The 13,652-nt window shown below is 31.6% G+C and overlaps 2 protein-coding genes across 4 annotated transcripts in view; both read left to right on the forward strand.

Moving 5' to 3' along the window:
• LOC100175443 (cell adhesion molecule 3-like) overlaps positions 1-5,142 on the forward strand; it is a 7,544-nt gene extending 2,402 nt beyond the window's left edge. Inside the window, exons 1-9 of one of the 3 annotated variants that reach the window (XM_002129498.3) lie at positions 1,070-1,945; positions 2,280-2,504; positions 2,845-3,030; positions 3,319-3,340; positions 3,397-3,419; positions 3,637-3,698; positions 3,868-3,925; positions 3,976-4,022; positions 4,640-5,142. In XM_002129498.3, coding sequence (XP_002129534.2) covers positions 1,837-1,945; positions 2,280-2,504; positions 2,845-3,030; positions 3,319-3,340; positions 3,397-3,419; positions 3,637-3,698; positions 3,868-3,925; positions 3,976-4,022; positions 4,640-4,753 — 846 coding nt within the window. In that variant the 5' untranslated portion in view covers positions 1,070-1,836 and the 3' untranslated portion in view covers positions 4,754-5,142. Of the gene's footprint in view, positions 1-1,069; positions 1,946-2,240; positions 2,514-2,844; positions 3,031-3,318; positions 3,341-3,396; positions 3,420-3,636; positions 3,699-3,867; positions 3,926-3,975; positions 4,023-4,639 lie in introns of those variants that run through there. The other 2 variants (XM_026838800.1, XM_026838802.1) reach the window with 2 other exon arrangements.
• A 1,514-nt stretch (positions 5,143-6,656) lies between these two features.
• On the forward strand, positions 6,657-13,560 carry LOC100180909. Its single transcript, XM_018815900.2, has 15 exons — positions 6,657-6,763; positions 6,950-7,282; positions 8,113-8,301; positions 9,001-9,131; positions 9,184-9,325; positions 10,278-10,424; positions 10,478-10,554; positions 10,614-10,746; positions 10,863-11,033; positions 11,346-11,367; positions 11,428-11,450; positions 11,808-11,866; positions 12,120-12,177; positions 12,231-12,277; positions 12,620-13,560. Exons 1-15 carry the CDS (start codon positions 6,727-6,729, stop codon positions 12,743-12,745), a joined length of 1,695 nt encoding a protein of 564 aa, XP_018671445.1. The 5' UTR covers positions 6,657-6,726; the 3' UTR covers positions 12,746-13,560.
• Positions 13,561-13,652: the final 92 nt, after the last annotated feature.

A 13,652-nucleotide genomic window follows, 5' to 3' on the forward strand; every position in this document is an offset into this window, starting at 1 on the left:
TGTATAAATATAATAGTGGTTTAATATATATCAGAAAGTCAGTTCTTTTATTTATGTAAATTAATTAAATATATTGTTAAGAAGTTTCACTTATGTATCTTTATAAATAATTTAAAATTATATTGACCATGTTTTCAAAAGAATAAACAACATAAAGGTGAGAATATTTACATTATAATACAACATGTATTAATAAAATATTGGGTAAATATAATCCATAGTCGCCCAAGTTATGTCAGAATGTGCAAAGTAATTAATTATTTGCTTAAGAAGGAAGTTTCACATTTGCACCTTTCTAGATAAGTTAAAATTATATTGACTATGTGTTTTCTTGCAGATAAAGAATTTACAGGAAAAAGGTAAACAACAGTTTAACTTGTGCAATAAATACAATAACAAAATATTAACATTTACTTTAAATTGCAGCAACATTGGAATGGAAGCAGAGCATGGTAAGAATGTAATTTGTAACAAATGTTATTCAAATGCAGAACACTTTCTCGTTTATTTGAGTGAAAAAAAAACCGAATAGTCACATTTACTATATATTTATATTCATTGTTCAAAACAAATGGTTGTTTATATCTTCAGGTTACTATGAAGTTGCTGATCAATCACCATATCAAAATGAACAAGTAACTAACGTGAGTAAAAGTATTTAGATCATTGTTTTTTTTTAAAAAATTTTCTGGATGTGTTTAAAATAATTGAATTGTTATTTTTCTATTAGAACATACCTGCAACACAATCAACGAATTATGAAAACCTAAAGGATAATGTCAATGTAACAAGAGGTAAGATTTAATTTAATTTTCTTCAATGTTTTCTTTGATTTAAACGTTTATTTTGATGCAGATGAGCAAGGTTATGCTGATTTACAAAGTGCAGGCCCAAGCGTTGTAAGTTATTTCAATATATTTAATCGTATGATTAAGTTATTGTGTAAATATGTTCAGGTAACAACACCTAACGACGGATACGAAGTTTTTATTAAAAGAAACGAGAATACGGCGGGCAATCAACAAAACGAAAGTCAGTACGAACACTTCGGTTAATTTATTCCTGGACATTTTTAAACGATGCTTGTTTGGTATTTTAGTCTGTTTGAGTTGTACCAGCGACCTTTTGTTTCAAGAAATGTAAAGGAAAGTCCTTTATAGTGCCTTTACAAGCAACATGGGGTATTACAAACGGCTGTTCGTGAAAGGCATATGAACCAATGTGTAATAGCCTACACTCGTCTTTTTAAATAATACATACACGGTATAGTCCACCGTAATATGGAAAATAGGATTTCCTTTTTGGTTTATTTATAGTTCGTGTAGGCGGGATATGTGCAATTCAATCACTACTTTGCATCTAATTTGTGACGAGTCGCTAGTTATGTAATTATTCGCATAACTTAGCTGACCTGAGTAATGTTAATTTTTGGTGAAACATAGGTAGCCAATGCCGGTATACTAGTTACTGCAATGAAGCGCGATAGACAGTGTTTTATTACAGGATTTGCTTTTAAGTTGGTTTATTATATAACAGTGCAATACCGTTTGTAACGTTGCCTCGAGATAATCGAAATCTATGCACGAGAAACGGTAAACACGCTAGTACTTTACACGACCTAACGTTGTTAGGGAAGTGCAGCCAGCGCAGGTATTTCAAACCAACTCAATAGCGATACTTCGCTTTAATCAATGTGTAAAGTTAATCTAATATGTTCTTTAAATATCTAAGTGAAGTTTGTTGCTTGAGTCAATAAATATGTACAAGTTCATTTAAACAGTTAATTTATATATTAGTTGTCAGTTATCAGCACCAAACGTTTTTATCAGTCTAACAATGTATTGCAAGTATGTCACTATAATCCTACTCATAAGTATGTTTAGTTATGTTGTTTATGGAGGTGGCACCAACATTACTCAACCTACTACCGTGGTTAATGAAACAAGTAAGTTACGAATTCATTAAAGTTTTAATAGGAAACTTATTTTTATGTATAGGTTTATTGTTAATGCACAATTTTCTTTACAAATCATTAAAGCCTGTGTTGTATTTTGTCTTAGTCATGTGTATAAGTGTTACTTTGAACAGTTTTTATGCTGGTTTTATTGATTGTTATTATGTTGCTAATTCTTTTCGCTGGTTTATTTGGTTGTTTTTTATACTGCGTTATTTTGTTTAAAAGATAAATAAAATATATGTTAAATTGTGTTATAATATGATTATGAATAAATTATTGCCAGGAATTCCCAATCTATTGGTTGATGGAGTTTCATTAACAGCTACTTCCATTATAAGAAACATCACACAAAGTTTGAGCATAATCTGTGAAACATCGAATCAAGTACAATCTTCCACATTTACATGGTTAAAGGATGGAAGATTGAGATCTTCTTCAGCATGTCTTGTACTTTACAATATATCCTCCACAGATGCTGGCTTGTATTCTTGCAATACAACCAATGATTTTGGAAACTTTTCCTCATCTTTATACCTTAATGTACATAGTGAGTCAGGTTGTGAAAAAATTGACTTGTTTTTTTTTGCTGGTAACATAGCAGTGTGATTGAACTGCCACCCTCCAAGCTAGTGGATACCAGGCTTGATAATCCATACTAATAACTTTGTAAGCATATGTTTATTGGGGTAAGATGCTTAGCGACAATTGTTCTAAACCAGTGTTTCCCGATTAAATGATTGGCAGTATAGAAATTGAGGTGTATGAATATGAGCACTCTTGTTACAAATTTGATTTTCCTACAAATATAAATAAGTTACCTTCATACAGTAATTTGTGAAAGCATTGAGCTAAAACTTGAATGCGCCATGTAACATGTGGGTTTACAGCTCCGTTGGTATTTACAACAGTACAAACAACAGTTCCCACAACTGGTGCTACACCACCACCCATCCCACCACCAGATAACTTGGGTGTTATAATTGGAGCTGCAGTTGGTGGGGTGGTGGCTTTTATATTGATCATCATTCTTGTTTATCGACTTTTTATTGAACCAAACAAAGGAAAACAAATTGGTGAGTAGTTTAAGTTGTGTTGACTAAGTTACATTTATTGGTCATATATATAATATTGCTGGGTTCATGCTGGCTAAATTGCAAACATATTTTATTGCTACTCATAGTTGCATAACATGATTGTCATGTTGCCATTAATTGGAGTCTCCCTTACAATTTCAATGCTTAAAAGATAAAACAGTTTATTTCTGTAATAGTTTAAAAATAATTAACATTATAACGATGCAAATCTCATTTTATTTGCTGTTTCTATAATTTCATAAAATTAATTAATTTTCTTTCTATCAGATAAAGTGACTTCCCAAGACATGTAAGTAAAATATATTTCCCTGATTTTCATTCAGTATTTACCAATATGTTTCTTAGCAATACATACCCAGCTGGTTATGGTAAGATAATAATTTTTCATTTCATTGATTAACTGAAACAATCAAACACCTCATGCTCATGGTAAACATTGAAAAGAAAATTTTGCCTACTTTTTGTTTCATTTATCAAATCTTTCAGTTTATTACCAATCTTTATTTAAATATTTACTTTACTTTCTAGGTTTTATAATATATATCGTTTGTCTTAATAATTACATTGTTATTGTGTATTTTGTAGAATATGCTGGCATCAATCTTCCTAATGAAGTTACTTACCAGAACTTGAACCGAGCAGATATCGTAAGTTACTTTTATGGAGGCTCATCAATAAACAGTTATGCTTTGGATAAATTAACCATTAACTTAAAACAAGTTAAACCAAGAGTGAAAACTGTTACAGCACAAACATGACAGCTCATATAGTAAGATTTTCATATTAAATGTTTCAATTGAATTTGTTTCTTTGCAGATTGATCCAAGCTCAACAAATTATGAAAACATGAGAAACAACGTATCAGTTAAACGAGGTAAAAAATTAAAATAATTCTCAACAAACATTCATGTGAAATGCTTTCAGTTGAAGAAGGTTATGTTGAACTGAAACATCGGGATCCTCATGGACAGGTTAGGTTGTTTATTTACTTTTTACTGTTTAACTTATATTTATATTGTTATATATACTAATATTGTTTTGATATTGGTATCATGTATTGTTTGGCAAGCTCTCCTTTTTTCTTTTGCTTGTTTGATTTTTATTTCCCAGCTTTTGGTTTTATTTTTGCATATTTTTCAGACCTTTATAATCCTATTGAACAGAAAAGTTGTTTATACTGTTATAGTTATGATATTTGTAATTTCCATAAAATTAAACACTGAGGAGAATATTGTTATTGAGATTAGAACTTATAATTGCAACACCATATTTTAATTCTATAATAATGTTTAAAGAAAAGCAGGAATCAAAAAACACAAATCAGTGGCTTTATGATTACCCTAATGTAGATGACCTGAATATTGAATAATAAATACTGAAACATCAACAACACAACTTATAGCTTAGATTAGATTTATGATATGCCTGGCTACAACAGGTTTTTAAGAACAGCTTTACCTAAAATACTTTGCTAAATAATATACTTAATAAGTTTAATTTTTCTGTAACTTTATTTTTCTGTTATAAATAGGTTGCATTTTTTTAAATTTTGTTCATAAGTTGTAACATTTTTTTATGTTATATATAGGTTGTAACCAGTGGTGAGAATGGTGGGTATGAAACAGCTGTGGTTAGAGTGGACAAGGAACCAGAATACACAAGTATGACATCACTTCCTGCACCTTATGATCAAATCCAATAAAACTTCACAACACTAATTAATGTCACTAATTATGTTGTTGCGAACCAAATCAAAAACTAGATATTCACAAAGACACATGTGTGGTATAGCTGGTAAACAGCCATGAGGTGAATGAACAAAACAGCTTTGTTATAACTTTTAAAATTGGCTTGCTTTGTGAAGATAGGTTAGTTATTAAGCGTTTGTGTTAACTATACTAAGGCATTGCCATTATGTAATATTAGCTTGCTGCATCTATTGTGCATAACCATGCAAAATATTTCCTTCTGTGGGAAGTGATGAAGTCAGATGTTGATTAATGACTTTAGGAAGTAGGGGAATTATCTAAACTAAGTTTGATTTGGTACTCAGAATTTTTAAGGAAGTTCCTGTTATGTCCTAAGGTATATTATAGATATAAAAACGAAATTTATTTGTGTTTTGTTTTAGTGAGACTGTTTTAGTATTTACCTGTTACCACTTTGTATTATTGCTTCAACTTCAACTTAAAATAAGTATTTTGTATGGTTGATCAAACGTAAAATCTAAATTACTTTTGATATTATATACTACATAGAATTAGTGTATAATTTTCAATACACTGCATGCCGTCTTAAAGCTGATGATCAGTATAATATTAGTAAGAGAATTCCTACTGCTTTAGTGCATTTTGATTATCAATCTATAAATATTATGTTAGAACAATAGACTACATCAGTACTCAGCTTAAATGTTGACAGGAAGTACTTAAATAAATCTGTACTGAATAAAATAAAAGCGGAAAGATATTAGAAATAAGAACTTTTAAAAACGTGGGTTATGAAATTTCTCCAATTAAAAGTGAGCATTTGAATTTAATGAGACCATAGGGTAAATGGGTGAAGTAAATTAACAAAGCAAATGCTGCGGATTTAATTATGTTACACTTTTTATCAGCTGCGTATAAATGTATTAAATCCGTTCATAATATTGGGTATGTGTTCAGTATTACAATTACAATACCAATACCTGCAGAAACAAATAAAAGTATATTAAAAATGTTTGTTTAATATAACCTTGCTGTATTTATTCATCTTTTTTATTTGGTTACGGTTGATATGAAACTAATATCCACATTTTAAAGTTGGTGTGTCTTGTGCTCTATGCCACAGGGTAATACTTACGATTATTAAACAGTATTTATGAAAATGATTTTAAATAAATTTCCAACTTCTTTCACTTGCTCTAGCACAGAGGTTGTGTGTTGTAATAACAGAAAACTGTTAATAACTATTAATAAAGTTTGCCACTTCTAATAAATTATATCCAAGTGCAAATGACTGAATTTCGAACAAATTTTCTAATTAAATTCATATTGACCCCTGCCTATTTTCCTCATGTTTATATCTTGTTTTTTTTTCACAAAACTAAAACTAGTTTTATGAGTCAAAATTTAACTGTATGAAATATTCAAGTTTGTTTTATAAACCAATAAATTCATTTTAATCATTTACACACGCGAAGTACAAAATTTCATTGGCTTTTCTACGATTTAGCGAGCATTTAAAACTGGAAGTTAAATTTATTATAAAATGCTTAAAACGAGAAAGTTTAAAAGTGAGTTATGCGTGATTGCAACAACTTTAGGTTAGAGACAATTTTAAACTTGATTTTTGTTTGTTAGGTTTTTGTAGTACCAGATTCTATGCAGTATAAGCTTAAAAATATCAATCAGCAAATATGTATAAATATATATCTGTATTTCATCTTATACTGTTTAAACATCAATGCAATGCATCCGTTGTTTAAGTGACACCATAAGAAAATACCAATACAAATAAAACTCTTTGTTTACCAGTATATACTATAAGAACAACCTGGTTGCATGCTTATATGAACTTCATTAGATTTTAGATAATAATTTGGTAAAAATAAAACCATTAATATTTATATGTGCCCTGAAACACTCAAGTTTAATTAAAATAACATCAAGTGGTTGTACAAGAGGATTGCCAATGCTGCTGCCATTTGTGTTGCTACTACTTTACAGTGGTAAGTTTCTTTTTGGAAAAGATTGAAAATACTGCCATTAAAAATGTCTTTAAATATACAATAACCATATTGCTACGTTTGTTAAACAACAGTGTTTTAAGTTCATGCTTATGGCATTTGCTACTATATACTTAATGTTATTAGTATTATTGTATAAAGTCATATTAAAATGAATGTTGCATACAGCTGGATATTTGTCAGCAATTCAATTGCCACAACCTGGAAACCAAGCAAATGTTGCAACTGGAACCACAAACCTCATGATCACTGCAACAATGTCATATAGGCAATCTTCATGTTCGTGGAAGGGAACAGGACTAACTAGCACAGAATTTTACTTCTCTGCTTTTGGTAGTTGTCAGACTGTTACTTCAACTGCTACACATAACATTACATGCACAAATATACCTGGGGGCTATTCTACAAGTCTGACATACCTTACTGCAATGACAAGCAACACCAGCATTTCACTAAGCTGTGATTCTGCTGTTGTTTACTCATTGTCAATGATAGTAAAAGGTAAATTTCGTGTTGGTTTAGCTAAATAAAATATAAATTACTAATTAATGTCAACAGTACAGCATAGTTTTACAACTGAGTAAGAATACAAATATATAGTGGTATACAAAATAAAGTTAATTTCAACCTGCTTTGCCCATTATATTACACTTAAGTGGGTAAACTAGCCTATGAAATACAAAACAAAATTGATTTACAGTATTTATTAATATGCATTTTTGACCAAATATAAATTTGAAAAATATATTATATAGTTATTAAAAACCACCTGAACCTTTTAATTCTCTGTTATTAGAACTTTTTAATAAACCAATTAATGGATCATTTTTGTTTACAATACACATTAGGACAATCAATCATTTTTCTAATTATTTTTGCTGCGACAACCTGTACTTATCTTTGTATACATCTATAAATATTTGTATGTTTGCTTTTATTTACATTTTGTATTACTGTAATAAATACTTGCTCTTGATTTTGTGCCCTACAAGTGTGCACATAAAACAGTTCATTGTGAACTATTAGTGGAATTTCTTTTCCATTATAACCCAATCTTTGGGTCAATTCCCCCATTCTAAAGGTTGTGTTTTTGAGCACACATTTTTTAATTGAATAGTATATTTTAATTATATTTTAATAGCTCAGTATAAGTTCACCATATGTTGGGTGCAACGGTCAAACTTTTTAATTACCACTCCTTCACGCACCTTTTATCCAGTGTGTTTTGTTGTTATACTGTTTATTCCCTTCTCTTCGTGATCTTCATTATCATTTTCAAGGAGTAAAAAGCATGTTATGTTCTTCTAGTGATATGAGTTGTATGCATACAGAATGTTCATCTCCAACATCCAACAATGTTCCAGTCAACCCATCAAGTGGTGTCTTCAACACTCAAGCTAACTTCCAGTGTTCCCATGGTTCAACTTTATTTTATATAAATGGAACAACTGGAAACACTGCAACCAAATGCCTTGCTACAGCAGAGTGGGAGAATGAAAAGATAGTTCAATGTTGGTCAGGTAAATGGTCTGTGGTGCATTTTAGTTTAACAGTGCTTCTTTACATTGCTCACATGTCAATTATGTTGCTTTAAAATAATTAAAATACTTGACCTTAAGACCTAGATAAATGGAGGTCAGACATATACCATATACTGTAACACAGCAGGTAAGTTCTTGTCACTGTGCACAAGCAAGTATTATCGTGCAAACTTGGACAGGTTTGTGGTGTGTGATATACTATTTAAAGATGACAGTGTATCTTCACAAAACTTATATTTATGTTAGTTGCAAAATATATGTATGAATGAATCAATGTAACGAGCTTTATCCTAACATGGCCGAAAAAACGACGGTCGTTATAACATGGGTGTTCTGTTTCATACACCTTATGCTAGCTTACGTATTTAACTTTGTGGGTAATATACTTGTTTTTTGTTTTCCTTTTTTATTTCAAATAGCTTGCAGCAATTGGTTCTAAGTGCCTTGTCCAGAGACAAGTACGTCCATAATGATTGCAGTGACAAGTCTGAACCTATAACCTCTGGGTTAGTGTCAGGCGCACTAAGCAACTGTGCCACGACATCGACAATATATAGCCTAAAAGTGAAGTGACAATTTACTGTGTCTTCAAAGCTGCCACCCCCTGACAAAGCGTTTCCAGTAGCTGTGATATAAATTATAATTCAATAAGCCAATAACATACACATATTTTTACAGCACCAACTGCTACATTGATTGGCAACAATACCATTTGGGCTGGAAACATTGCTACATTCCAATGTAATGCAGCTGGGGGTGTCCCTTCTTTGGACAGAGTTGAAATTTATTTCAATAATCAAAATCAAACGGTAAAGTTAAAGTAAAATATTAAGTTCTTATTTATATAATTGTTTCTACCAGTTGGTTGGAAACACATGGACAAGCAATCCACTGAGTAGTTCAAACAATGGAGATATAGTGGAATGTAGAGCTATAAATAGCTACACTGCCATGCAGGAATATTCAAACTTGGGAAGAGACAGCAAGACATTGATTATACACTGTGAGTCGTAATCATATGAAATTACTGTTTCCCATATTGTTGTCTAACTTTACTTTAATTCTTCAAAACATTTTTCCGAGTAACAAAATATGTAGTACTTTGATATCACATAAAATGTTTAAACGTAAATTCTTTTTTCATTAATGTTTTACTAAATCAAAAACAAAACAACTAAACTTTTTTATTTACACTCTATTGCTGTTTTGAAAACGGTGTTTAAGCAACTGAATTCTTTAAAAGGGTGTGGGGGGTGGTCTGATAGCTGTAGCTCTCTATGCGTACTCGATCCTGAACCTCATCTAAGCGATCGAAATGACTAGCACCCAACTCAACAGAATATTGACTCCTTTATTTGACAAGACAACGGTGGCGGAGAACAACACACGAAAGAGTAATCGCGGAGAGCGTTCACGATAATGACATGACGAAAAACGTGGTGTCCAGTATTTGGGCACCCTTTTTATATCAGAAACACACACGGCAAAAAGATAATAAAATGCCCAGTGAGTTTGCCCCGTAGGGTGTGCAGCGTCAGTAATTATACAAAGATAGACTTTAAAAGAATCGTGAGTGTTTTAACTGCGCTTTGACGATACTTTAAATGTCTCTGCTTGAGCCTACACACACGAATGCCAGAATGTTGAACACGGAAAACCGGTTATTAGAGGGACGTAAGTTGTAGACATTCAGTCTCGAGACTTCAATATATTTTGTTGTAGCATTAAATTAAAGATTAAATCTACTGCTTTCCCACATCAACCGCTACATGGGCAATAAATTTATAAACTTATATCTGGGTGTTTATGGATGTTTTATGTAATTTGTACCACCTGTTGCCATGGCACATTGGTTGGTGAACTTAGTGCGTTTGCCTCAATACATCAAAAGTTACATTCATTTATTTACTTATGTTTTATTTGTTATTTATTCAATAAATGTTATACATCTCCAGATGCAGCCGAAGGATTTGCAGTGAATGATGGTACAACCAGCCACAGTAACATATGTACATGGTATATTGCCCCACCTGGTCCAAGATCATGTACCATCACATTCTCACTTAACCCAACTACTTATACAACCACTTTAACAAAGGATGGTATGTCTCCCATAAGCCTCTGCTTTACAAAATATAAACCACTCTGTATTTAGGAGCCATGGTAACGAATGATGCAACTAATCAGCCACAAACATCAACATCACAAACTTTTGTTTTTACTCGAAACCAGGTTTGAAATTGTTAAAAATAATTTGTAATCTAGCTTAAATGTTTCTATATTCAATGCAGCCATCATTCAATGATAGTGGGAATTATACATTAAGAATCAACAATGGAATATTTGAAAATACTTTCACATTCAATATATCAGTGATAAATGAAGTGCAACCTACAACAACAATAACAACTCCCGCAACTAGTGGTATTTATAAATTTGTGCAATATTTCAATTAACAGCGTTTAACAGTAACTTTTCATCCCATACATTACACCTATACTGTTTTGTTTTAAATGATAAATTTACCTTCACTGTTACAGTACAACCTACAACACAAGTCCCAACAACTGGTGGTACATCACAGTCCATCCCACCACCAGATAACTTGGGTGTTATAATCGGAGCTGTGTTAGGTGTAGTGGGAGCTCTTATATTGATCATCATTCTTGTTTATCGCATTTTTATCAGACCAAACAAGAAAGATGTAACTGGTGAGCAAATTAAATAATATGAAGACAACCTTATTTAGTTTGTTAAGTTAAAATTAAGGTTTTATGTTAGTAAGCAAATAGGGGGTTTATATGTTGCTGTTATTACTACTCGGCATAATGTATGACCTGGAATTGAATAAATGAATTTACATTTTATTTTCTGGTATAAACAATGAATGTAGATTTTAAGTGTCTGCTATGCGGTACAACTTATTATTTGGATTAAACAAACATTGATAGGTGAATACAAACTTCATCTTTACCTGTTTACTTCTTTTCTAAGTTATTTAATGCGATATCATTATTTTTCAGTTGCTATACTCAATCCCGAAATGTAAGTATTCAATGCTTTTATAAAATAAAAAACGTTTATATTTTACCTTATTTTGTTCAGTCCTGGATCTTTCAAACTACCACGTAAGTTCGATGTGTTACTTACCCTTTTGATTTTATTAATTTTATTTAAATATTGATTTGATTTTCAATTTGTAAAAACTGTTCATTTTGATTCCATCATGGTTACATTACATGCTGTAACGTTCGAGGCTCGACACCAACACTGTGGTTGTTTGTGTTGTTAAGCAGTAGTCACATACCAATGCTTGCTCTAATGTAGTGGTTTCTTATGGGCTAATTATAGTAACTTCTATGCGGCATGAGGTGTATGAAACAGAACACCCATGTTATAAAGACTGTCTTGCCTCGCAAGGCATAAATAAGTTTCATTCATTTATGTTGTGCCCACTACAAGCTTAAATCCAATGCATTGTACAGGTTATGTTGATATCACCCTTCCACAAGAAGTGTCATACGAAAACTTAAAAGAAGAAAATGTGAGTTTTGAACTTCTTTGTGTAAAAACTACATTGGGTCCCAATTTTTATCTAATATGTTTTGTTATCTTTTTAATACTCCGTAGTATAAAGTCATAACAACTGATGCTTTTCTTCCTATATTTTTACTATTCATATTAATCGAATCTTCTTACTCTGACCAGAAAAGATAAAGTAAAGTGATGAAATGTAAAAATAAAATATGATAAGACCTTCATCTCAAACATTTCAGTAAAATCTGTTGTTTTTCTAGATTGATCCAAGCTCAACAAATTATGAAAACATGAGAAACAACGTATCAGTTCAACGAGGTAATCAATATCATTATCTTCACAAATTCAAAACTCATTCAAAATAATTTCAGATGAAGAAGGCTATGTTGAACTAAAGCAACTGGATCCTTGTGGACAGGTGTGTTTGACTCATATTTTGTGCTGTGTTAAATAAATGCTGCTTACCTAGTGAGGGCAACACCAGTTGGTATGCACAGGTGATTCACACACCTCATGTTCATTAAAAAGTTACCATGTATGTAACTGTGTGATGACTCTTTTTTCTTTAGTAGGGTTGAGAATTTAGATAACCCATTACTTACCACTAGGTTGTAGCAATTCCTGGTAGGTTTTCTTTTGCTACTTCCCAAGCCAGCTTGAAGTGCTCACAGCTTTGGGCTGTGCCTGGTTTTGTTTGATTTTGTGCAGTGTTGTTTCTTGATTTAAATCTCCTCACTTAACATACTATATATCTAATTAGGTTGTAACCAGTAGTGAGAATGGTGGGTATGAAACAGCCATTGTTAGAGTGAACAAGGAACCAGAATACGTGAGCATTGCCCAACTTCCACAACCACTGTATGAGCCTATTAATCCACCGCCCTGACAAAGTAGACACTGCGTACGCCTCTTGCCCAGAAATGGTTTCTATGCTTGACACTGCTACCATTGCATGTGTCCTAGGACAAGACACTTAAGGGTTGTCTTAATTGTCAGCCATGCATTACAAAAAAGGGAAATAATATTTTATGTCCCATTTCAGTAACCAATTTATTATAAAAGATCACTTTGTAAGATGTGATAGTTTGAATTTTATTCAATAATCGATTCAGCTTTATGTTATTATGTTTTTATTTTAATGTTTTGGTTTTTATTTTTAATGCTTTGGATTTTTATAATATATGGTAAACTGGGGTAAGATGGGACGTTTTTATTCTCTTTTTAGTTCTATTAGGTAATAAACCAGAAAAAAATAAAGAATTATATGACTATAGCCATTGATTCTGAAAGAGCTCAAAAAAAATGTTTAACAACGATCAGGAAAAATTGGATATTCGTGTTAACAATCCGATCTTATCCCATTGTAATATAGCCTACACCTAAATATTTTTATACAGAATGTGTTATATTATCTCTTTTACTATAGAAGGGTTACTGCTGTTGTGGTAACTTTTTAAGATTGTGTTAAACTCTCTGTTAATATTTGCCAATCAATGTGAATAACATGATTTCTGATCTACATTGTGCGCTCGTATAGTCATGTAAAGATTTAATGCTAAGCATGCAGTAACTCAGTATAAGTGAACATCAGCAGTTGCTTTATTGTCTGCCATAAGTTAAAATAAATATCCCAATGGACGCGTATGTATTTGGGTAAGATATCTGCCAAACGAGGTTAAATAAATAAAATCATTTAGGCAACTTTTGTTTCTTGATTTCATATACACATTATTAAACTCTACAATGATTAAACCCAAAGTCATTTACTTTGAGTTTATCGGCTGTTTTTAAGG

This window comes from Ciona intestinalis, unplaced genomic scaffold (assembly GCF_000224145.3).
Source record: "Ciona intestinalis unplaced genomic scaffold, KH HT000117.2, whole genome shotgun sequence".
NCBI lineage: Eukaryota > Metazoa > Chordata > Ascidiacea > Phlebobranchia > Cionidae > Ciona > Ciona intestinalis.

Bases quoted from the DNA above. Each gene is read 5' to 3' on its own strand.
- LOC100180909 (XM_018815900.2), top strand. From the start codon at position 6,727: ATGCTGCTGCCATTTGTGTTGCTACTACTTTACAGTG. The intron at 11,451-11,807 runs GTAAGTTCGATG...TGCATTGTACAG, and splicing joins TGGATCTTTCAAACTACCAC to GTTATGTTGATATCACCCTT. The intron at 12,178-12,230 runs GTAATCAATATC...AAATAATTTCAG, and splicing joins CAACGTATCAGTTCAACGAG to ATGAAGAAGGCTATGTTGAA.